This window comes from Salmo salar, chromosome 16, assembly GCF_965601325.2.
Source record: "Salmo salar chromosome 16, fSalSal1, whole genome shotgun sequence".
Taxonomy (NCBI): Eukaryota; Metazoa; Chordata; class Actinopteri; order Salmoniformes; family Salmonidae; genus Salmo; species Salmo salar.
In genome coordinates, this window is record NC_138306.1 from 47,376,709 (window position 1) to 47,403,630 (window position 26,922).

The 26,922-nt window shown below is 40.3% G+C and overlaps 1 protein-coding gene and 1 long non-coding RNA gene across 3 annotated transcripts in view; one reads left to right on the forward strand and one right to left on the reverse strand.

The window, feature by feature from the left end:
- Positions 1-26,922, forward strand: part of LOC106574056 (calcium/calmodulin-dependent protein kinase type IV) — a 44,492-nt gene that overhangs the window by 12,802 nt on the left and 4,768 nt on the right. The window contains exons 6-9 of the mRNA XM_014149593.3: positions 18,765-18,855; positions 22,824-22,898; positions 23,526-23,601; positions 23,876-24,002. Of these exons, the coding sequence (XP_014005068.1) occupies positions 18,765-18,855; positions 22,824-22,898; positions 23,526-23,601; positions 23,876-24,002 (369 nt within the window). The remainder of the gene's footprint in view (positions 1-18,764; positions 18,856-22,823; positions 22,899-23,525; positions 23,602-23,875; positions 24,003-26,922) is intronic.
- On the reverse strand, positions 8,475-14,642 carry LOC106574058 (uncharacterized). 2 transcript variants are annotated; one of them, XR_014380914.1, is made up of 4 exons: positions 14,438-14,642; positions 13,102-13,227; positions 12,906-13,004; positions 8,475-12,825 (listed from the first exon to the last, which is right to left on the reverse strand). It is a non-coding gene; the product is annotated as an uncharacterized LOC106574058 (long non-coding RNA). The 2 variants fall into 2 exon arrangements; XR_001321464.3 differs by lacking the exon at positions 14,438-14,642 and adding an exon at positions 13,379-13,562.

Genomic DNA, 26,922 nt, shown 5'->3' on the forward strand with positions numbered 1-26,922 from the left:
GTCCCTGGTTCGAGCCCAGGTTGGGGCGAAGAGAGGGACGGAACCTACACTGTTACATGTGCTTAGGGTCGTTGTCCTGTTGGAAGGTGAACCTTCGCCCCAGTCTGAGGTCCTGAGCGCTCTGGAGCAGGTTTTTGCTCTGTAGGGATATACAGCAGAACCAGTAAATTGTAACTTGTGACTCATATTCACCTGTGCAGGAGCATTCTTAATGACAGCAAGCCGATATACAGTGAGGGAAAAAAGTATTTGATCCCCTGCTGATTTTGTACGTTTACCCACTGACAAAGAAATGATCAGTCTATAATTTTAATGGTAGGTTTATTTTAACAGTGAGAGACAGAATAACAACAAAAAAATCCAGAAAAACGCATGTCAAAAATGTTATAAAATGATTTGCATTTTAATGAGGGAAATAAGTATTTGACCCCTCTGCAAAACATGACTTAGTACTTAGTGGCAAAACCCGTGTTGGCAATCACAGAGGTCAGACGTTTCTTGTAGTTGGCCACCAGGTTTGCACACATCTCAGGAGGGATTTTGTCCCACTCCTCTTTGCAGATCTTCTCCAAGACATTAAGGTTTCGAGGCTGACGTTTGGCAACTCGAACCTTCAGCTCCCTCCACAGATTTTCTATGGGATTAAGGTCCGGAGACTGGCTAGGCCACTCCAGGACCTTAATGTGCTTCTTCTTGAGCCACTCCTTTGTTGCCTTTGCCGTGTGTTTTGGGTCATTGTCATGCTGGAATATCCATCCACGACCCATTTTCAATGCCCTGGCTGAGGGAAGGAGGTTCTCACCCAAGATTTGACGGGACATGGCCCCGTCCATCGTCCCTTTGATGCGGTGAAGTTGTCCTGTCCCCTTAGCAGAAAAACACCCCCAAATCATAATGTTTCCACCTCCATGTTTGACGGTGGGGATGGTGTTCTTGGGGTCATGTTGAGTTGAGTTGATGCCAAAGAGCTCCATTTTGGTCTCATCTGACCACAACACTTTCACCCAGTTGTCCTCTGAAGTATTCAGATGTTCAATGGCAAACTTCAGACGGGCATGTATATGTGCTTTCTTGAGCAGGAGGACCTTGCGGGCGCTGCAGGATTTCAGTCCTTCACCGCGTAGTGTGTTACCAATTGTTTTCTTGGTGACTATGGTCCCAGCTGCCTTGAGATCATCCTCCCGTGTAGTTCTGGGCTGATTCCTCACCGTTCTCATGATCATTGCAACTCCACGAGGTGAGATCTTGCATGGAGCCCCAGGCCGAGGGAGATTGACAGTTCTTTTGTGTGTCTTCCATTTGCGAATAATCGCACCAACTGTTGTCACCTTCTCACCAAGCTGCTTGGCGATGGTCTTGTAGCCCATTCCAGCCTTGTGTAGGTCTACAATCTTGTCCCTGACATCCTTGGAGAGCTCTTTGGTCTTGGCCATGGTGGAGAGGTTGGAATCTAATTGATTGATTGCTTCTGTGGACAGGTGTCTTTTATACAGGTAACAAACGGAGATTAGGAGCACTCCCTTTAAGAGTGTGCTCCTAATCTCAGCTCGTTACCTGTATAAAAGACACCTGGGAGCCAGAAATCTTTCTGATTGAGAGGGGGTCAAATACTTATTTCCCTCATTAAAATGCAAATAATTTTGTAACATTTTTTACATGTTTTTTTTCTGGATTTTTTTGTTGTTATTCTGTCTCTCACTGTTAAAATAAACCTACCATTAAAATTATAGACTGATAATTTCTTTGTCAGTGGGGAAACGTACAAAATCAGCAGGGGATCAAATACTTTTTTCCCTCACTGTAGATGTCTAGCACTGACATAATTTTACAATATCACCTATAAATCAATTATGATTTCATACTTTTCTGTAGATGAAATAGGCCTATTTAATCAAGCCTCCATGAGTCCATGACATTTTCCCTTAAATCTAAAAGAAATGTGCCAAGAAATCTTTCAACATGATTCATGCTTTAGTTTGTGTGTAACGAATTACCATAGAGATCAAGGTGTTCTGTACTGTATCTAGCAGGCTGGTCCTGATTCTCACAGTTTTTTTTTTGTCATCTCGTTAAAAAACAACATCTGTCCAGAGCCCAGGCACACAAACTTAATTAACACAGCTCGACACCGCTATGAGTCATGGGTGTACTTTGGACTCTCCCCATCCAGCCAAGCTAGCATTCTGCGGCGTAGAGCCAGCGCTAATGGTGGCTGATTCTCTGATTTACGACCTTTCCCCCAGGCAGACAGAGCCAGAGCATCTCAGGAGAGATGGGTTCAAAAGGTTCTGAGCAGGGACCCATCAATAGACTGTCTGGCAGGGGAGTGAATAAAGTTTTCCATTAGAACAAATAGCAGTCAGGCCAGGCACTTAGCGCCAATGCTAACTAACTAATGGCAGACCAAGGGCGTAACCACAGGCTTTCTCGGAGACGTCGCTGGCTAATTTCCCAGAATGAGTCCCGGCGTTAGCAGCCGGGAAGGGAAGTGCGCGGTAATGACAAGTGAGCGTGGCGCTGCGTGGGTGTTGTAAGCCGCCCCAGTAGGCCTCAGTGGGTAGTCACCGTGGAAACTGGGCAAATATTTTGACTAGGTCATTAGAAGTCTCCTCATAGGGCCTCTCTGGGTGGCTGACGATGCCCACTGTATCGATGTACCTATACTAGAGAGGTCCTGACCTTAGCACAATCATGATGATGACTGTCCAAATGACAGACCTTATGAAGACCCAGTGGTGGAAAAAGTACTCAATTGTCATACTTGAGTAAAAGTAAAGATACCTTAATAGAAAATGACTCAATTAAAAGTGAAAGTCACCCAGTAAAATACTACTTGAGTTAAAGTGTAAAAGTATTTGGTTTAAAATGTACTTAAGTATCAAAAGTGAAAGTAAAGCTATGAATTGTTTCAAATTCCTTATATAAAGGAAACCAGATGGTAACATTTTCTAGTTTTTTACATTTATTTACAGATAGCCAGGGGCACACTCCAACACTCAGACATCATTTACAGATAGCCAGGGGCACACTCCAACACTCAGACATCATTTACAGATAGACAGGGGCACACTCCAACACTCAGACATCATTTACAGATAGCCAGGGGCACACTCCAACACTCAGACATCATTTACAGATAGCCAGGGGCACACTCCAACACTCAGACATCATTTACAGATAGCCAGGGGCACACTCCAACACTCAGACATCATTTACAGATAGCCAGGGGCACACTCCAACACTCAGACATCATTTACAGATAGCCAGGGGCACACTCCAACACTCAGACATCATTTACAGATAGACAGGGGCACACTCCAACACTCAGACATCATTTACAAACAAAGTATTTGTATACAGACTTGGGCTGTCTACGACTAAAATAAATCTTGGTCGACCGAGAGCCATCTTGTTCTTTCGACCAATCAATTGGTTGAAATGTTTAAACGTATTTTTCCATATATAGACAGACACACCCTATTTGTTTGAATAAAACCAACTACATACTGTATGCACTGAGCCTGTCTGATGCTTTAAGCACACTGCTTGATTAAATAATTAAGACACACAAATGACTCAAGAAAGAGCCCGATGGTCACACTGGCGCAAGCGTTGCGTGAGTATTAGGTGTGAGTATTAGGTGTTAGATTACAATATTATAATTTTGTCGGACTATTTGGAACAGTGTAAACAACACTAAATGAATAAGTGTACCAGAGAGTCTGTTTTAACTAAAGAAATCTAAATCTAAATCACACTAAAAACAGTTTCATGCATTTGTGAATTGCGGTTTATTTATTGTTAAGCTAATTATTCACAGCTCCCTTGGTTATTTCATTTTAAATGAAAATGGTTGGTTGCAGTTCAAAGCATGAATGTATTGTATGATGTGTGATGGCATGAATGAATAAATGATTGATTGACTGATACAGTAGCCTATACAGTATATTGAAATATAGGCCTCAGTAAGATATGGTTTTAAGACTAAGCAGGATGGGCTCTTAGACCTACAGATCAATGGTGGTTATATAAGGCTGCTATACTAACCCTACTAATGATAATGACATTACTTATTATTATAATGGTGGTTATATAAGGCTGCTATACTAACCCTACTAATGATAATGACATTACTTATTATTATAATGGTGGTTAAATAAGGCTGCTATACTAACCCTACTAATGATAATGACATTACGTATTATTATAATGGTGGTTATATAAGGCTGCTATACTAACCCTACTAATGATAATGACATTACTTATTATTATAATGGTGGTTATATAAGGCTGCTATACTAACCCTACTAATGATAATGACATTACTTATTATTATAATGGTGGTTATATAAGGCTGCTATACTAACCCTACTAATGATAATGACATGACTTATTATTATAATGGTGGTTATATAAGGATGCTATACTAACCCTACTAATGATAATGACATTACTTATTATTATAATGGTGGTTATATAAGGCTGCTATACTAACCCTACTAATGATAATGACATTACTTATTGTTATAATGATGGTTATATAAGGCTGCTATACTAACCCTACTAATGATAATGACATTACTTATTATTATAATGGTGGTTATATAAGGCTGCTATACTAACCCTACTAATGATAATGACATTACTTATTATTATAATGGTGGTTATATAAGGCTGCTATACTAACCCTACTAATGATAATGACATTACTTATTATTATAATGGTGGTTAAATAAGGCTGCTATACTAACCCTACTTATGATAATGACATTACTTATTATTATAATGGTGGTTATATAAGGCTGCTATACTAACCCTACTAATGATAATGACATTACTTATTATTATAATGGTGGTTATATAAGGCTGCTATACTAACCCTACTAATGATAATGACATTACATATTATTATAATGGTGGTTATATAAGGCTGCTATACTAACCCTACTAATGATAATGACATTACTTATTATTATAATGGTGGTTAAATAAGGCTGCTATACTAACCCTACTTATGATAATGACATTACTTATTATTATAATGGTGGTTATATAAGGCTGCTATACTAACCCTACTAATGATAATGACATTACTTATTATTATAATGGTGGTTATATAAGGCTGCTATACTAACCCTACTAATGATAATGACATTACTTATTATTATAATGGTGGTTATATAAGGCTGCTATACTAACCCTACTAATGATAATGACATTACTTATTATTATAATGGTGGATATATAAGGCTGCTATACTAAACCTACTAATGATAATGACATTACTTATTATTATAATGGTGGTTATATAAGGCTGTTATACTAACCCTACTAATGATAATGACATTACTTATTATTATAATGGTGGTTATATAAGGCTGCTATACTAACCCTACTAATGATAATGACATTACATATTATTATAATGGTGGTTATATAAGGCTGCTATACTAACCCTACTAATGATAATGACATTACTTATTATTATAATGGTGGTTAAATAAGGCTGCTATACTAACCCTACTAATGATAATGACATTACATATTGTTATAATGATGGTTATATTAGGCTGCTATACTAACCCTACTAATGATAATGACATTACATATTGTTATAATGATGGTTATATTAGGCTGCTATACTAACCCTACTAATGATAATGACATTACTTATTATTATAATGGTGGTTAAATAAGGCTGCTATACTAACCCTACTAATGATAATGACATTACATATTGTTATAATGATGGTTATATTAGGCTGCTATACTAACCCTACTAATGATAATGACATTACATATTGTTATAATGATGGTTATATTAGGCTGCTATACTAACCCTACTAATGATAATGACATTACTTATTATTATAATGGTGGTTATATAAGGCTGCTATACTAACCCTACTAATGATAATGACATGACTTATTATTATAATGGTGGTTATATAAGGCTGCTATACTAACCCTACTAATGATAATGACATTACTTATTATTATAATGGTGGTTATATAAGGCTGCTATACTAACCCTACTAATGATAATGACATTACTTATTATTATAATGGTGGTTATATAAGGCTGCTATACTAACCCTACTAATGATAATGACATTACTTATTATTATAATGGTGGTTATATAAGGCTGCTATACTAACCCTACTAATGATAATGACATTACATATTGTTATAATGATGGTTATATTAGGCTGCTATACTAACCCTACTAATGATAATGACATTACATATTGTTATAATGATGGTTATATAAGGCTGCTATACTAACCCTACTAATGATAATGACATTACATATTGTTATAATGATGGTTATATTAGGCTGCTATACTAACCCTACTAATGATAATGACATTACTTATTATTATAATGGTGGTTATATAAGGCTGCTATACTAACCCTACTAATGATAATGACATTACTTATTATTATAATGGTGGTTAAATAAGGCTGCTATACTAACCCTACTAATGATAATGACATTACATATTGTTATAATGATGGTTATATAAGGCTGCTATACTAACCCTACTAATGATAATGACATTACTTATTGTTATAATGGTGGTTAAATAAGGCTGCTATACTAACCCTACTAATGATAATGACATTACTTATTGTTATAATGGTGGTTAAATAAGGCTGCTATACTAACCCTACTAATGATAATGACATTACTTATTATTATAATGGTGGTTATATAAGGCTGCTATACTAACCCTACTAATGATAATGACATTACTTATTGTTATAATGATGATCATAATAATAATAGTAATAATAACATTAAGAAGGAGATCAAGTAAATGGAGGGTACAGGAGCGAAAGCTGTGTGTATTTTGTGTGACAAACAAGATTAAAATATACTTTTTCTGCCTGTTTGGAACAGCGTAAAAAACCACTAAATCAATGATAAGTAATACCAGTCTGTTCCAACACCCTAAAAAGTGTAAAGCCTTTATTACAGCACAGATTAAAAACAGACTAATCTGTCCAACAGTTTGCCTTTGCATGAGGCTTGGTGCTCAACAGAAGCAGGATCTGTTTTATTTCTGTAGATATATATGGATGATTTATAAAGCCAGGCACATTCAACAGTTTGGCTATTGATTATAGACCTAATTAAGTTGGGGTTTGCACTCTCCTCACATTTCTTAGGCAAAGCCCTATTTGCACGGGACATGTATTACTAAAGAACGTTGGTAATGTAATTATTACCCCAGAATGTCCGCAGATTCGGACAGGATTAGTTTTTTCAAAACTGCCCCCTGTAATTCTTATTTTTTTTAAATAAACTGACAGTTATGAAGGAAGCCTTGAGGGTTTTTTTCTAAGCGTGAATATATTTCAACAAGTACAGGCGATAACAGGGCTACACTGATAACTCCAGCTTGGTTCCCAAATTTCTGAACCATACCAAACCATCTTTGGTATAGTGTCGCAGTAATATTTGAATTGAGGAAGTGTTATTATAATCATTAGGATATTTTAGCGATCCGCAGTAGACGTCCTAAATGCCCCCCTGTCTTCAGATGTGAGCTAAACAGTGCACGTGCACTTGAGATGGGTTTGAAGGCTATGGATGCAAAAGTGAACTTATCATTTCCATACGTTCAGTGGCAGAACTAAAGTTTTATACATGGGGTGGCCAGGGGGTGGCCGGGGGGGGGTCAGGGGGGTGGCCGGGGGGGGGGCAGGGGGGTGGCCAAGGGGGTGGCCAAGGGGGGGCCAGGGGGGTGGCCAAGGGGGGGGCCAAGGGGGTGACCAGGGGGGGCCAAGGGGGTAACCAGGGGGGGCCAAGGGGGTAACCAGGGGGTGGCCAGGGGGTGGCCAAGGGGGTGACCAGGGGGGCCAAGGGGGTGGCCATGGGGGTGACCAGGGGGTGGCCAGGGGGGGGCGGCCAGGGGGGTGGCCAAGGGGGTGACCAGGGGGGCCAAGGGGGTGACCAGGGGGTGGCCGGGGGGGGCCAGGGGGGTGGCCAAGGGGGGGGGGCCAAGGGGGTAACCAGGGGGTGGCCAGGGGGGGCCAAGGGGGTGACCAGGGGGGCCAAGGGGGTGACCAGGGGGGCCAAGGGGGTGGCCATGGGGGGCCAAGGGGGTGACCAGGGGGTGGCCAAGGCTACTTCAGGGGTGAATCCTATGATTGCTGATTAGAGGTAGAAGTGATAATTCACTTAACCCAGATTTCTTCAATGTGGCAGATAGTGTGGTCCAAAAGGGTTACTTCACTAGAATTCTTTAACATACTATGAATAGTCAGTGTCTCTACCTCAGAATGGCAGCTCAATTTCTTTCTTTCTCTCTCACACACAGACACAGACACAGACACACACACACACACGAGAGACTTGGGTCTCTCTGTTTTCATGAATATATAATCTGGGTCTATAAGTGTTGAACATCCTAAATATTGTCAGGAAATAAAGCTCAAGCACCAAGGAGATAAGACAGCATGTGTGTTACATAAATTGCATAGTTTATGTACAAAAAAGTAAATTAGAAAAACAACGCGCTGCAATTTGACATACCAGGTATCAAGCAGAAATCAAGCATAAGTGCCCATTAATATTACAAAGTCACAGAATCATATTTAGGCTCATATATATTATGTTAACTAATAGCAAAGAAAAGTTTTGGAATTGGCCTAATCCAGACCAAATTAAATCTGTGTGACATGTTATCCTTTGGATTAGAGGTCGACCGATTAATCGGAATGGCCGATTAATTAGGGCCGATTTCAAGTTTTCATAACAATCGGTAATCGGTATTTTTGGCCACCGATTTGCCGATTTAAAAAAATAAATAAAATAAAAATATTTACACCTTTATTTAACGAGGCAAATCAGATTAAAAACACATTCTTATTTACAATGTTGGCTTAGAAACGGGGGTTAACTGCCTTGTTCAGGGGGGATTCGTTTTTGCAACCTTCGGTTACCAGTCCAACGCTCTAACCACCTGCCTTACATTGCACTCCACAAGGATTAACCTGTTACGCGAGGGCAGCAAGAAGCAAAGGTAAGTTGCTAGCTAGCATTAGACTTATAAAAAACGATCAATCTTAACATAATCACTAGCTAACTACACATGGTTGATGATATTACTAGTTTATCTAACGTGTCCTGCGTTGCATATGATCGATGCGGTGCCTGTTAATTTTCATCGAATCACAGCCTACTTCGACAAAAGGGTGATGATTTAACAAGCGCATTTGCAAAAAAAGTACTGTCGTTGCACCAATGTACCTAACCATAAACATCAATGCCTAACAGGAATATTTAGACTTAGTCACCCGTTAGATAAAATACGGAACGGTTCCGAATGTCACTGAAAGAAAACAACTTTTGTTTTCGAGATGATAGTTTCCAGATTCGACCATATTAATGACCCAAGGCTCGTATTTCTGTGTGTTTATTATGTTATAATTAAGTCTATGATTTGATAGAGCAGTCTGACTGAGCGGTGGTAGGCAGCAGCAGGCTCGTAAGCATTCATTCAAACAGCCCTTCGCTGTGCTTCAAGCATTGCGCTGTTTATGACTTCAACCTGGGTGGGTATAATTTGTGGAACGTTCCAACAGGAATCTATTCCAAAAACTTCGTAAATAACAAGGTTTCCAAAAAACAACGCATACAAAGTTGTATAGCGGCAGAATAAGATACCGGGTAGGGAGTGGTCTATTTCATTGTGTTTTTCACTCATCACGTTTATTCCGAAAAATGTCTGTCCTCACATGTCTGTTTGCCTATGGACAAACATTAAGAATAAGCTACGTGGTGAGTTGATTCCTATTCGGCAGCTAGTTAGCTAGGTTTGTATGCGTTGCTACTTTGTATGCGTTGTTGGTTGGCAACCTTTTACTTTACGTTTTTTGGAACAGATTCCTGTTGGAACGTTCCACAAATTATACCCACCCCTTCAAGCCTATCAACTCCCAAGATTAGGCTGGTGTAACCGATGTGAAATGGCTAGCTAGTTAGCCGGGTGCACGCTAATAGCGTTTCAAACGTCACTCGCTCTGAGACTTGGAGTAGTTTTTCCCTTCCTCTGCATGGGTAAAGCTGCTTCGAGGGTGGCTGTTGTCGATGTGTTCCTGGTTTGAGCCCAGGTAGGAGCGAGGAGAGGGACGGAAGCTATACTGTTACACTGGCAATACTAAAGTGCCTATAAGAACATTCAATAGTCAAAGGTATATGAAATACAAATCTTATAGAGAGAAATAGTCCTATAATTCCTATAATAATATAATAACTACAACCTAAAACTTCTTACCTGGGAATATTGAAGACTCATGTTAAAAGGAACCACTAGCTTTCATATGTTCCCATGTTCTGAGCAAGGCACTTAAACATTAGCTTTCTTACATGGCACATATTGCACTTTTACTTTCTTCTCCAACACTTTGTTTTGCATTATTTAAACCAAATTGAACATGTTTCATTATTTATTTGAGGCTAAATTGACTTTATTGATGTATTATATTAAGTTAAAATAAGTGTTCATTCAGTATTGTAATTGTCACTATAAAAATAACAATAATAATAATAATAATCGGCCGATTAATCGGTATCGGACTTGGGTTGGGCCCCTCCAATAATCGGTATCGGTATCGGCGCTGAAAAAAATCATAATCGTTCGACCTCTACTTTGGATTATCATTTTAGAATGTCAGTGTACTAGCTAGTACACAGTGCAGGTTTTAATCATGACCAGAGGGACCACCTAAGTGCCATATTATCCTAGGTAGATTTAAAACAGCATTATTCTGCGGTTCTGTTGAGAACTGGCAAAATGTTTCACAAACTCATCCATGTTGAGGGAGCATGCCCTCCTTGACTCAACACTGAGAATTCCTGAGGTGACTTAACCTGTCATCAACCATTGTTGTCCTAAGGTGGGTTTTAATCAGTTTTAAAGCTGAGAAGCTTCTCTCGCAAGAAGCACTGCTGACTGGTGTAACAACAGAAATCTTACAAAGTCGAAATAGCTCATGGAAGACCTCTTTATAAAGTTCTAGAAACACAACAAAGTCAAGGAGAGTAGACGGTCTGTCCCTTCCTCCTTTCTCTCTCCTATCAAGAAGCCACTTGGTTTGATGAACCTCATGTTTGAGGTCCTCTAAATCTGACTCAAAGGTCTGAGCAAAGGCGAACAGAGGCTCTTCATTCAAGAATGTTGTACTCTTTGGGTTGAGAGACTGGACCCCTTGCATTATCTCGCAATTCTTCTTTGAATAATTCCTCTGCAGCTCAGTTGTGAGACTGATAAAAGATAGCTCTTTGGAAGCTCTCACCATCACTTTGGTCACTATTTTTCTGTCCTACAGTGCTCATCATCAATGAGTCGTGAAATCTTAAGCTTGTTTTAGGCTGTGTTTTACACACGGTTTGTACAATTATTTTGCAGTGCTCTGCAATCTCTTCAACCTCTTTCCATAGTTCTCCAAATTAACCCTCACTTCTGTAGTCCTGTAATGTGTCTGTAAGGGCACCTACTAGATCCACAGCCCTTGCTAGGTCAAGAGAGCTTGATTGAAGCATGTCAGAAAGACATTTGGCATCACCAAGCACTTTACAAAAGGTAACCAAAAGCCCTATGAAATGTAAATCTATTTCAGAAAGAAGGCCCCTTGCCTCCACTGATCTATCACCACTATTTTCAAGTGTGATATCCTGTAGCACTCTCAGAACTGCTGGAAGCCTGTCCCTCAGATTACTGCATGCCATGTATCTGCATGCCCACCTTACATTCATCCGTAAGTCTCTGTTGTTCCCTGGGCTGCTGCTGTGGATACAGCTCTTTCTGAACTGCAAGCCACTTGAGATGAACGTATGAGCCAGATACAAAGTTATAAAGCTTCTGCAGGAAAGAAAAAAAGTTAACTGCCTCAGGCACTGATTTTACAGCCTCGACAAGAACCAAATTCAAACAATGTGGATTACAGTGTACATAAAATGTTTTTAATCCGTGCAGACACACCAGAATGCTTTCCACTCATGATGGATGCACCGTCATAGCCTTGCCCCACAAGATTATTTCTGTAGTCCAGACCATGTTTTTCAAGGCAATCAATTATCATTTTTTTTGTGAGAGCAGCTTTCAGCTGACTGAAAGTGTAAAAGGTTTTCGTGGATGGCCCCGTTGTAACAGTACCTCACAACTGAAGAGATTTGTTCTTTTTTCTTTAAATCTTTGGTTTCATCTGCAATTACACTAAAAACGTCACTTTCTGGATTTGGTGGCTTGTGTACTTAGCATTGCCACATGCATTCATCATTTTCTCTATGAGAGGGTCATGCTTTGCTATTTCTTCTAAGATTGTCAAAAAATGACCCTTGTTGTGAGAGTCATCAGACTCTCGATGACCTCTCTGCACTAGATTTTGAGTGGCAGTTAATAGGAGCACATCTGCAATTGTTTTAATGTAAGTACAGTTTTCCTCCACTTTCTTTTTCCGGTCATCATTTATGACATCTAACATTGATGAGTTGCTGTCAATAGTCCTTTTATGCTGATTCCAAGCATACATAGCATTGATATGATGCTCTGCCTTCGAATGGAGATTAAAGCCAGAATCTTTAAACAGCGCCTTTTTCCAGTTACAAAAATCTGACTGTGATGTGAAGGCAGATTAAGGTGTATTGGGCAGAGAAAAATGCCTACAGGTGAAACCATAAGTCAAATTTTGAAGCCATGAATTGTCTTTATACCAGGAGCTGATGAAAGACCGTTTCCTAGTACCATGCTGAGTTCTGGGAAATGTTTTCAAACACGGCTGTACAGGACCCACTTCTCTGGATCTTGAAATGTCTGAAATACACGTTAAATAATAATTAGATACTAACAGCTGCTAACTAAAATGTGTAGGTTAAAGTATAGGCCTGGCCTACCATTGGGTCCTTATGGAACAGCATATCTGGTGCTTGATGCAGTTGGGAGGAGCTCGATGACATCTCCTGGCAGCTCTTTTTCATTTTTTCTTTATTCAACTAGGCAAGTCAGTTAAGAACAAATTCTTATTTTCAATGACAGCCTAGGAACAGTGGGTTAACTGCCTTGTTCAGGGGCAGAACAACAGATTTTTACCTTGTCAGCTCGGGGATTTGATCTTGCAACCTTTCGGTTAGGTGTCCAACGCTCTAACCACTAGGCTACCTGCCGCCCAACTGTCTTGCTCAGAACCAGAGGTCTCTGTGTCATCCCTTGATACAACTATTACATTAAAACAACACAAGAACCACAAAGAACCACAATAAAAATGCCACAGCCATCAAAGAAAGAACACACATGAATCAACAACCAACATTTTAAAGTGAGGCTTAATCTGACAAAATCATCCATTACAAGCTGAAGCTAAACTTACATTCTGAACTGGGCATGAAAGTGACTGCCTGGTAGATGCTCTGACCTGGGGGTGGTAGACTGGGTCCGTGTGAAGTCTGACCACACTGACTCTGACTAGCCTCAGGTAGGGAGCTGCTCTGACCTGGTGGTGGTAGACTGGGTCCTTGTGAAGTCTGACCACACTGACTCTGACTAGCCTCAGGTAGGGAGCTGCTCTGACCTGGTGGTGGTAGACTGGGTCCTTGTGAAGTCTGGCCACACTGACTCTGACTAGCCTCAGGTAGGGAGCTGCTCTGACCTGGTGGTGGTAGACTGGGTCCTTGTGAAGTCTGACCACACTGACTCTGACTAGCCTCAGGTAGGGAGCTGCTCTGGGGTCCGGTGGTGATGTAAGGTCTGGGGTCTGTTTGCACCTGATCTGCCTGTTTGTGCTTCTTTAAAAGAAGTCTGATATCTCTCCCTTTCTTTTCATGTTTAATTGACCCTATGCAAAAATAAGACAGTCTATGGTTACATCTAAGCATCCAATTACCCACATTTTAGTCATCTCAATCTTAATTACAAATCCCCATTATCATAACTGTACCTTAAAATCAACTACCAGCCTAAGTTACTAGTTAGATCATGGCTAGCCCCACTCTGCAGTAAGTAACTTAGCTAGCTATAATTTATTACACCTTTAAGATAGCCTGTTTGCTATCTGCAAATTGTGGAAATCATTTGAGTAACGTTAACAGATTGATAATAACAATTGTTCGTTTTGAGTTCAAGTATGAAAATCTAACTGAGTTAATGGATTTAAATTGCTGAATGTTAACTTGCTGAACACTGACAGCTGTAGCCTACTAGTTACCCCACATTAGCTAAACATTTGTATACTGTAACTTACTACACAGCATTGTATATGTGTGTATTACTAGCACAGATGTAAACATATTGTTAGGCTAAATTGTGAACTGATCTCTCTAATCTGATGAACTGTCTGTTAATGGAGGTCTAACGTTAACTAACACAGCGACTCAACCAACGTAAAAGTTGTTCAGGAAACCTAAACCCGATGTTAAACCTTAAAACTTACTTCAAATATGATGCTTTCGCCAATCGTGAAAAGAGCTCGTAGAGCTGAGGAAATATTCTCTCTTCTTCTGAATGTTCTTCTGTATCTCGCAACCAACGTTAATGTTCTCTCTTCCTCGTCCTCGATTTGAAAAATGCGCCACCGAATGTCAAAATAAATGCTTCTTTCAACTAGAGGTGAAGTGAGTTCAGCATCAAACTGCCAGCAGCGAATGAACCCCCGGATAGCCCTCTGTCTCCGCCCTTGCAAACGGTTAGGTCAGTTGTATGCTGCTTTGCGAGCTATTAACAGCAAGGATTACATTAAATAGGTGCAATATTTTTTACTTACGCATTTGCCAATATTCAATTCATACGCACAAAACATATTAACAAAAACATTCACTGTGAAAGTTGATACATGTTGGCCCTTCATAGGATTTGCGCAGCACTTCGTTCAATTTATCGAATCAGTTATTGTTTTCTTGCTCAAACCGTGAGCAACACCTGTAAAACCAAGACATTTCTCACAAAACCCAAGGATGTCGATTCACACGGGACTAGTATTATCATAGGACCTTGGAGTTTGCCAAAAAACTGTAGGTTATTCTGGCTGGAATTGTTACTCTCCTGCCATGTACAAATTGCCGCCATGGCAGATTCGGACAGATTAAAATGACAGATGTGGTGTTTTGTGCTTGTGCTCATAATGACATTACCCGACCACCCCCAGTATACTAATCCTGTCCGAATAGGGCTTAACATGCTGACCAGACGGACACGTCGCGTGCACGAGCGTCGCAAAATACATTTAGAAATCCATGTTATTCAATTATTGCACCCACACTGCTCGTGTGCGCCAGCGAGCGTCTGTGTTGCCAAGGGCTAAAATAGAAGTCATTCCTATTTCTGACGCAGATCACGCTGGAAGTCCTGCCTCTCCCATCTCCTCATTGGTTTATAGAAGCAGGTACCCACGTGCCATCTCCTCATTGGTTATACCCACGTGGGTGATTGAAAGACGAACTGTTTTGCCGGTTGTCGTGGTAATACTATGAAAGTGTAGATGCCAATCACCATATAAGTTCAAAGAAGAAAAAGCCTGGAAGGAGGAGAGATGACTAGAAATGATTCGGTTGACCGTTTTATGTGTGGATTAATTGGCGGAGTAGAGGACTTGTGCATTTCAGGTAAAATAACAACTCAATGTTTATATCCCAGGACAAATTAGCTAGCAACAGCAAGCTAGCTAAATAGGACAAATTACCTAGCAAGTGCAAGCTAACTAGCTAAATTGCCATACATGTTTAATGCTTTTCGACCTGTCCCCAAATTAATGTCATTGGTTCAGAGTTTGTTTTGATATTTTAACCTGCGTGTTGTGATCGCATTTGGTGTAGGGGGACAAAATAAATTTATGCACGATAGAGCACGTGCGCAGCCGGTTTGGGTTAGGCAAGGTCTGTTTCCTCGTCTCTGCTGCTGCTGCCTTCACCACATTGTTCTCAATCCCAATATGCTAGTTCAATTTGCTATTATGCACATAGGAACATAGGGAAAGTCATCAATTTTACGGCACATTGAAGATTATGCTCCAGAACCACGGACAGCAACCATATCCAACGCGGGAGAAAGCGCATTTGTTATAAAATAATATTTGATTTATTAGTGTTGCACCATTATTTTTGCATAATATAACCACATACAATTTCAGTATCACGTCTTAGCGTGATGGACTGTGCCATGCCCGTGGTCCCCACAATGAATTAGTCCACTGAGACAGGCACGAATCAGATAGGTGACTTGTGCACCATGAAAAAAAAATATTTATTGTGACTGCTTGATTAAAGAAATGTTGGTTGACCAACAGCCTATCTGTCACGGTTGTCGTAAGGAGGAGCGGACCAAAGTGCAGCGTGTGTGTCGTTCCACATTTTATTTACACTGTGAAACTATGCAATACATAAATAAACTGAACGACGATGACAACAACAACAACAACCCGCGACGCAAACATACGCTAACTCAAAGATAATCTCCCACAAACCCAGGTGGAAAAAAAACCCTACTTAAGTATGATCTCCAATTAGAGACAACGAGGACCAGCTGCCTCTAATTGGAGATCATCCTAAACAAAACCCCAAGATAGAAATACAAAACTAGAACCTGACAACCTAGAAATAGAAAACATAGGGAAAAAAACCTGTCACACCCTGACCTACTCTACCATAGAAAATAACATCTTTCTATGGTCAGGACATGACACTATCGACCAAACAACTAAATGGGGTCAGCCCTAGTTTTTTTATGGTACTTTTTACCCCTTTTTCTCCCCAATTGGTAGTGTGTGAATTGGACAATTTTCCAGTCAAAATGTAACAAGTACTTTTGAGTGTCAGGGAAAATGTCAAAATTACATAGTTTTTCTAGGAATGTAGTAAAAGTTGGCAAAAATATAAATTGTAAAGTAAAGTTTAGATCCCCCCCCCCCCCCAAAAACGACTTAAGTAGTACTTTAACGTATTTTTACTTAAGTACATTACACCAGTTTGAAGACCTGTCTGGTCGAAACAGCTGTTGCCAATAAACCACATGGGAGAATTGACTGTAATGTACAGAGATCTTTTTACTGTCCTAATGAGTGTTCTGTAACCATGTAATGAGGATATTAGGGGCCTGAGCAGGCCAGTTCACTGCCATGCACTGTGGCCTAGCTAAGCCAGCTCCATCATGATCAAATTACTCCACCGAAAACCCAGAACATGCGAGGAAACAAACAGACATATTACCAAACTTGCATAAACTACAAACTTGCCAGAAATAAAAGATTGTGGAAGTTGATCAGTGTAATAATGGTGTATTGATAGGAAGAAACATAGGGGTTCAACAATCAACAGTCCAGAGAGCAACATTTAAATTACTGAAAACCTTACACGTACCTGAACCTCTGGCTGATTCTTTGAATGGAAGAGTGCAGAAAAATATTGAGTTAATAATCCATCAGAAGTCCAAAAGGACATTATCAGGCCATATATCAGACCGTATATTATCACATTCTATTCAGAGTTCCATAATTACATTTTTCTGTAGGAGCAATGTTTCCTTTAAATTTCACTCCACGCTTTCATGGTATAGTTAGAAAACGAGTCCAGTAGTCATAGTTGGAACTAACTCTCTTGACTCTTGAGTGACAGGGAGGATGTTAAGAGCAGTCAAAGAGCCTCTAAGCTACTGCAGCAATGGGCCCCATCTGTTGAGTCGATTTTAGATCAGGGGCTGCTCATTTACAGATTAAATTAAATGATGCCCTGATTGGTCTGAATCCCTCAGGTCCCACAGCAATTCTCTCCTCAAGCTATGATCTGTTTGACCTGCTCTCTGTTCTTCAAGTTTCAACGCCCGAACAGATCTGCCATCTAGTCCACACACGTGTTTTTGTTGACGTGAACTAAAATGGACTTGTTCTCTTGGTAGAAGTGTGCCTAGTTAAAAAGGGCCTTTCTTAGGACATTTAGCTTTTTTGTACTCAACTACAACTTCAACTCCATATTTATAGGTGACAGAAGTCGTTTCCAGCTGCATAACTGACAGCTCCTGGGTTTGGATGCCCTTGATTACCTGAACAATACATTGGATGACCTGGTTAACTGTAACTAGGACTGTAGCAATACATTTTGATAGCACGTACAGCAAGGGTGTCCAAACTTATCTGCAAAGGAACAGTGTGGGAACAGGCTTTGCTCCAACCAATGTAGCATTGTATCGAGACTCATTCAGAGGTAAATCATGTTGTATCCTTGAGTATCAATCCAGTATTGAATCATAGTTCTGTCAGATGATTAGAAACGTATTGATTTCCACTCTGTAGAGGCTTGGCTCAGTTAAACAGTATCCCTGTCCCTGAGCTCTGCTGGCCTGTACTGTGGGGGAGGGCTAGAGAAGGTGGCCTCTTATGATCCCACATATTGTATTACATGACTGAAAAAAGGTTTACTTACAAACTTAGCTGTCCCCATTTTGAAAAACTGAAAATGAAATGTTAATGGTAAAAATAGATAATTTCTTCTAATTGTTGTGTCATTTTAGAAGGTCATTCCAAACTCCAGTACTAGTTGTGATAGGCCGACTTGTCCATATGAACTGATAAGGTCAAGTTTGACAACATTTAAAAAAAATAGCTGTCAACATGTCACCCAGGGTGTGTTTTGCGGCATTTTGTTTGCTTACTGTGGCCGTAATTTTACATTTAAATTTGGGTCATTTAACAGATGCTCTTATCCAGGGTGACTTACAGTCAGTGCATTCAACTAATGTTGCAACTGTTTTGTTCTCTTGTGTTTGTGCCACAGTATTTACATGACAATGGGGTGGTGCACCGTGACCTGAAACCAGAAAACCTTCTGTACGCTGACCTCTCTTTGAACGCCCCGCTTAAGATTGGTAACTACAAGTACCTGTAGGCTGTTACACAACTGACACCTTCCTAGATAAACTGACTGTCTCCTAGATAAACTGACTGTCTCCTAGATAAACTGACTGTCTCCTAGATAAACTGACTGTCTCCTAGATAAACTGACACCTTCCTAGATAAACGGACTGTCTCCTAGATAAACTGACTGTCTCCTAGATAAACTGACTGTCTCCTAGATAAACTGACTGTCTCCTAGATAAACTGACTGTCTCCTAGATAAACGGACTGTCTCCTAGATAAACGGACTGTCTCCTAGATAAACTGACTGTCTCCTAGATAAACCCACACCTTCCAAGATAAACTGACTGTCTCCTAGATAAACTGACTGTCTCCTAGATAAACTGACTGTCTCCTAGATAAACTGACTGTCTCCTAGATAAACTGACTGTCTCCTAGATAAACTGACTGTCTCCTAGATAAACTGACACCTTCCTAGATAAACTGACACCCAAGATAAACTGACTGTCTCCTAGATAAACTGACTGTCTCCTAGATAAACTGACTGTCTCCTAGATAAACTGACTGTCTCCTAGATAAACTGACTGTCTCCTAGATAAACTGACTGTCTCCTAGATAAACTGACTGTCTCCTAGATACACTGACTGTCTCTTAGATACACTGACTGTCTCCTAGATAAACTGACTGTGTCCTAGATAAACCGACACCTTCTTAGATAAACTGACTGTCTCCTAGATAAACGGACTGTCTCTTAGATAAACTGACTGTCTCCTAGATAAACGGACTGTCTCCTAGATACACTGACTGTCTCCTAGATACACTGACTGTCTCCTAGATACACTGACTGTCTCCTAGATACACTGACTGTCTCCTAGATAAACGGACTGTCTCTTAGATAAACGGACTGTCTCTTAGATAAACGGACTGTCTCTTAGATAAACGGACTGTCTCTTAGATAAACGGACTGTCTCTTAGATAAACGGACTGTCTCTTAGATACACTGACTGTCTCCTAGATAAACTGACTGTCTCCTAGATAAACGGACTGTCTCCTAGATACACTGACTGTCTCCTAGATACACTGACTGTCTCCTAGATACACTGACTGTCTCCTAGATAAACTGACTGTCTCCTAGATAAACTGACACCCAAGATAAACTGACTGTCTCCTAGATAAACTGACTGTCTCCTAGATAAACTGACTGTCTCCTAGATAAACTGACTGTCTCCTAGATAAACTGACTGTCTCTTAGATAAACCGACACCTTCTTAGATAAACTGACTGTCTCTTAGATACACTGACTGTCTCTTAGATACACTGACTGTCTCTTAGATACACTGACTGTCTCTTAGATAAACTGACTGTCTCTTAGATAAACTGACTGTCTCCTAGATAAACTGACTGTGTCCTAGATAAACCGACACCTTCTTAGATAAACTGACTATCTCCTAGATAAACGGACTGTCTCTTAGATAAACGGACTGTCTCTTAGATAAACGGACTGTCTCTTAGATAAACGGACTGTCTCTTAGATAAACGGACTGTCTCTTAGATAAACTGACTGTCTCCTAGATAAACTGACAGTCTCCTAGATAAACTGACAGTCTCCTAGATAAACTGACAGTCTCCTAGATAAACTGACTGTCTCCTAGATAAACTGACTGTCTCCTAGATAAACTGACACCTTCCTAGATAAACTGACTGTCTCCTAGATAAACTGACACCCAAGATAAACTGACTGTCTCCTAGATAAACTGACTGTCTCCTAGATAAACTGACTGTCTCCTAGATAAACTGACTGTCTCCTAGATAAACTGACTGTCTCTTAGATAAACCGACACCTTCTTAGATAAACTGACTGTCTCTTAGATACACTGACTGTCTCTTAGATACACTGACTGTCTCTTAGATAAACTGACTGTGTCCTAGATAAACCGGCACCTTCTTAGATTAACTGACTGTCTCCTAGATAAACGGACTGTCTCTTAGATAAACTGACTGTCTCTTAGATAAACTGACTGTCTCTTAGATAAACTGACTGTCTCCTAGATACACTGACGGTCTCCTAGATAAACTGACGGTCTCCTAGATAAACGGACTGTCTCTTAGATAAACGGACTGTCTCTTAGATAAACGGACTGTCTCTTAGATAAACTGACTGTCTCTTAGATACACTGACTGTCTCTTAGATAAACTGACTGTCTCCTAGATAAACGGACTGTCTCCTAGATACACTGACTGTCTCCTAGATAAACTGACGGTCTCCTAGATAAACGGACTGTCTCTTAGATAAACTGACTGTCTCTTAGATACACTGACTGTCTCTTAGATAAACTGACTGTCTCCGTTTATCTAGGAGACAGTCAGTTTATCTAAGAGACAGTCAGTGTATCTAAGAGACAGTCAGTTTATCTAAGAGACAGTCCGTTTATCTAGGAGACCGTCAGTTTATCTAGGAGACAGTCAGTGTATCTAGGAGACAGTCAGTGTATCTAGGAGACAGTCCGTTTATCTAGGACTGTCTCCTAGATAAACTGACTGTCTCCTAGATACACTGACTGTCTCCTAGATACACTGACTGTCTCCTAGATAAACGGACTGTCTCTTAGATAAACGGACTGTCTCTTAGATAAACGGACTGTCTCTTAGATACACTGACTGTCTCTTAGATACACTGACTGTCTCCTAGATACACTGACTGTCTCCTAGATACACTGACTGTCTCCTAGATACACTGACTCTCTCCTAGTTAAACTGACTCTCTCCTAGTTAAACTGACTGTCTGCTAGTTAAACTGACTGTCTGCTAGTTAAACTGACTGTCTGCTAGTTAAACTGACTGTCTGCTAGTTAAACGGACTGTCTCCTAGTTAAACGGACTGTCTCCTAGTTAAACGGACTGTCTCCTAGTTAAACGGACTGTCTCCTAGATAAACGGACTGTCTCCTAGATAAACGGACGGTCTCCTAGATAAACGGACGGTCTCCTAGATAAACTGACTGTCTGCTAGATACACTGACTGTCTGCTAGATACACTGACTGTCTCCTAGATACACTGACTGTCTGCTAGTTAAACTGACTGTCTGCTAGTTAAACTGACTGTCTCCTAGATACACTGACTGTCTCCTAGATACACTGACTGTCTCCTAGATACACTGACTGTCTGCTAGTTAAACTGACTGTCTGCTAGTTAAACTGACTGTCTGCTAGTTAAACTGACTGTCTGCTAGTTAAACTGACTGTCTGCTAGTTAAACTGACTGTCTCCTAGATAAACTGACTGTCTGCTAGATAAACTGACTGTCTCCTAGATACATTGACTGTCTGCTAGTTAAACTGACTGTCTGCTAGTTAAACTGACTGTCTGCTAGTTAAACTGACTGTCTCCTAGATAAACTGACTGTCTCCTAGATAAACTGAAGTGTACACTGAAATGTACACTGAGTGTACAAAACATTAGGAACTCTTTCCATGACATAGACTGGTGTCCATGACATAGACTGGTGAATCCAGGTGAAAGCTTTGATCCCTTATTGATGTCCCTTGATAAATCCACTTCAATCAGTGTAGATGAAGGGGAGCAGACAGGTTAAAGAATGATGTTTAAGCCTTGAGACAATTGAGACATGGATTGTGTATGAGTGCCATTCAGAGGGTGAATGGGCAAGACAAAATATTTAAGTGTATTTGAACGGGGTATGGTAGGTGACACGCGCACCACTTTGAGTGTGTCAAGAACTACAACGCTGTTGTGTTTTTCATGCTCAACAGTTTCCCATGTGCATCAAGAATGGTCCACCACCCAAAGGACATCCAGCCATGGTCCAGCATCCCTGTGGAACACTTGATACCTTGTAGAGTCCATGCCCTGACGATTTTAGGCTGTTCTGAGGCAAGAGACTCAATATTAGGAAGGTGTTCCTAATGTTTTGAACACCCAGTATATAATACTAACACTAAACCATTATCTGACCTTCACAGCTGACTTTGGCCTCTCAAAGATAATAGATGAGCAAGTGACCATGAAGACGGTGTGTGGCACTCCTGGATACTGCGGTGAGTTATAAATTGACAGATATATCCCAATGTGAATACAATTGTAGGATCAGGGTCGCCTGGTGTGTTGAGCCACACTCCCGCAGTGTTTATTGATTGGTGCTTCCCATTGAACCATAACAAAACAAATTGCAAGGTCACACTAATGAAAGGAAATAGAGACCACAGTGTGACTTTAAAAGGGGCAACCTGGGATTGGCTAGGAAATATTGACATATATTATATAGACACATACATTGTGAGATTGATATCAGTCCAATGAATCGTCTTCAACCACAACAAAGCAAATTGTTGGGGCGCACTATAATATTTGTAAAAAAATATGTAAATATATAAAATGTAATATGCGATGGATGAAAGGGATAAAACACAGAAAGTGAATGGTGTCACGTGGAAAGGAACAGCTGCATCCAGGTGTGTATGTAGTATGGAGGCAGCAGCAATACCACTAGACCAGCCACGGGATCAGGGCCGAAATGTTTCATGGAGGCTACAGACTGCAGCTTTCAAGGAAATAACATTCATAGTTCATAGTGTGTTTATCAGGATGAGCTGTCCTGTGTGGGATCTGACAGCTGGCTCTCACTCTCTCCCTCTCCATCCCTACCTCCCCATCTCGCCCTGCAGCACCAGAGATCCTCAGAGGCAATGCCTATGGTCCTGAAGTGGACATGTGGTCTGTGGGAGTGATCCTGTACATCTTGTGAGTTAAAAGAAACTACACTTTAAAATCTTGCCCAAGATCTGCGTGTACTCCGTGGGTAGCTGGCAATTTGATGACAAATTGAAGTCCTCTCATCACAGTATTGCAGCTAATGTAACCTCAAATATTCCCCTTTCTCCTATGGATTCTGGATGTAATATGCAAGTCTATTAGAGAGGTCTCTTGTCTGAAAGTATCCCGTATCTGTCTTTAAATCAAGTGAGAGTGGTGAAACAAATAAATAATTCAAGGGAAATGTTGCCTCTCCCCTCAGGCTGTGTGGGTTCGAACCATTCTTCGATCCGAGGGGAGACCAGTACATGTACAGCCGCATCCTCAACTGCGACTATGAGTTTGTCTCCCCCTGGTGGGACGAGGTCTCCCTCAACGCGAAGGACTTGGTGGGTTCCACCGTTTACTTCAAACAGAGGCTTTTATTATGAAAAACACTTATACTGTATTTGAAGGTCTGCTTATAAACATTATTGCTTTATTTGACAAGTATGTAAATGTATGTACAAAGGCTGTTTGTTATTGATTACAATACCTTTTAATACTTGGGGCTCTATTTTCGATTGGCGTTAAGGCTGCGCTAGTGTCAAACGCACGTTTTTTGGCAACTTTGACCTGTTATGCCTTGATCAGACTGACAGCGTCATTGCATTTTGGTACACCAGAAGTACATACATTTCCAATGGAATGCTGTGTTTGCCTTGCAGTATTGCCTTGCAGTATTGCCTTGCAGTATTGCCTTGCAGTATTGCCTTGCAGCATGGTGTGGTGCGTACGTTGGATTTATTGAATGTATGCGTAGACGTCTTGACAGAAACGGTAGCAGAAGGTGAATGGTGAACTTTTGTTGCACACATATCCAGATGATGCTGCGTACCATTTTGCACAGTGACGCTGTCAGTGTGATTGAGGCATTACTGACAGGTATTTGGTATTTCACCTGTCTTATATCAGCTCGCTAGTGCTCAGATGGGAGGGGTGGGAATATTTGAGGAGTGTCCTTACAGTGGCGGCAGGTAGCCTCAAGGCTCGAGCGTTGGGCCAGTCGCTGAACGGTTGTTGGTTGGAATAGCGGAGCTTGCTGTGCTCTTGAGCAAAGCACTTAACCCTAATTGCTCCAGGGTCGTTGTACAGTTGTGACCCCACTCACTGCGGTTGTCTCAGTGGGAGTTTGGATATGTAAGAAACACACTTGTATTTAACAGAAATTAAAAGCAACCCCCAAATAATAAAAAAGTGATCCAAAGTACTAATTTCAGGCAGTGCATGTATCCTACACCCTCCATCCCATCGAGAGATGTGAACCTAGAATTTAGAAGTCATTTTCATGTAACAAGTGCTTGTTTTTTATTTCATATGTTCAAAATCCAAGCCCTCCGTAGACTCCCCATACCCAATAACGAAGGCTGGTTCAACAGCAATGCATTGTCTTTTTTCTCCTGGCGATTTTATGATATCAATGCACTTTACATGCATTTATTGTTGTTGTAAAAAAAAAAGAAGATTGTGTTTTTTGTTAAATTTTATTAAAAGCAAACTTATTAGAATGATTCACCATCCTGGTTTTATGGTGAGAACATCCGTGGCACGCATGCAATTCAACTTCTGGAGAAATGTGAATGCGATCTGTAAAATGGTTCCAATATGACCCTTCATAGCCTGTTGTTTTAGTAGTATAAGCCCACAAGGAGAAATTATGGTGCCTGTAAGTGTATTTAGACACAGCCAATTTAAAACAAGTTGTTTCATTTTTTTCAAATGGGATTAGAATTATTGGCTCTCTTTTTAGGCCTTGTCAATATTTAATTTAATCTTGCTTATTGACAACGTTTGGCATGTCCATGCCCAGCCTAATGCAATTTACTGTAGGCCTAGCCCCTATATCAGTGTGAATGCTATGTACAGTACCAGTCAAAAGTTTTAGAACACCTACTCATTCAAGGGTTTTTCTTTATTTTTACTATTTTCTACGTTGTATAATAATACTGAAGACATCTAAACTATGAAATAACACATATGGGCTCATGTAGTAACCAAAAAAGTGTTAAACAAATCAAAATATATTTAATATTTTTTAAAGTAGCCACCCTTTGCCTTGGTGACAGCTTTGCACACGCTTGGCATTCTCTCAACCAGATTCCCCTGGAATGCTTTTCCAACATGTGCTGAACACTTGTTGGATGCTTTTCCTTCACTCTGCGGTCCAACTCATCCCAAACCATCTCAATTGGGTTGAGGTCGGGTGATTGTGGAGGCCAGGTCATCTGATGCAGCACTCCATCACTCTCCTTCCTGGTCAAATAGCCCTTACACAGCCTGGATGTGTGTTGGGTCATTGTCCTATTGAAAAACAAATGATAGTCCCACTAAGCACAAACCAGATGGGATGGCGTATCACTGCAGAATGCTGTGGTAGCCATGCTGGTTAAGTGTGCCTTGAATTCTAAATAAATCACAGACAGTGTCACAAGCAAAGTACCATCACACCTCCTCCTCCATGCTTCACGGTGGGAACCACACATGCGGAGATCATCCGTTCACCTACTCTGCATCTCACAAAGACACAGAGGTTGGAACGAAAAATCTGAAATTTGGACTTGTTAGACCAAAGGACAGATTTCCACCGTCTATTGTCCATTGCTCGTATTTCTTGGGCCAAGCAAGTCTCTTCTTCTTATTGGTGTCCTTTAGTAGTGGTTTCTTTGCAGCAATTCGACCATGAATGCCTTATTCATGCAGTCTCCTCTGAATAGTTGATGTTGAGATCTGTCTTACTTGAACTCTGTGAAGCATTTATTTGGGCTGCTTTTGATTTGTTTAACACTTTTTTGGTTACTACATGATTCATATGTGTTATTTCATAGTTTTTGTCTTCACTTTTATTCACTATTATTCTACACTATTAAGAAAAACCCTGGAATGAGTAGGTGTGTCCAAACCTTTGACTGGTACTGTATATATTTTCATATTGAAGCCATGCAATTGCTTAGAACAATGTGGACTGCAAACAGGTTCAAGTTAACGTATTTAGCAAAGATGGGATAGGTCTTAATTTTGTTATTTTGTTTCTGTAAGCTATTTAACAAACTATAATGGACTAATATTGGAATTGATTACAAGGGAATACATAAATGACAGTAAATACACAGCTTGACACAAGCACATATTTAGCCATGGAGCATGTTCTGATTGGCCAGTGTGTGGTCAAGCCTCAACTTATTTATTCATCAAAAAACAGTCTTTTCGCATCACCGCCAGCACTCATTCTTGGTTATGAAAATAGCTGAAATATTTCTGACACACCTCAAA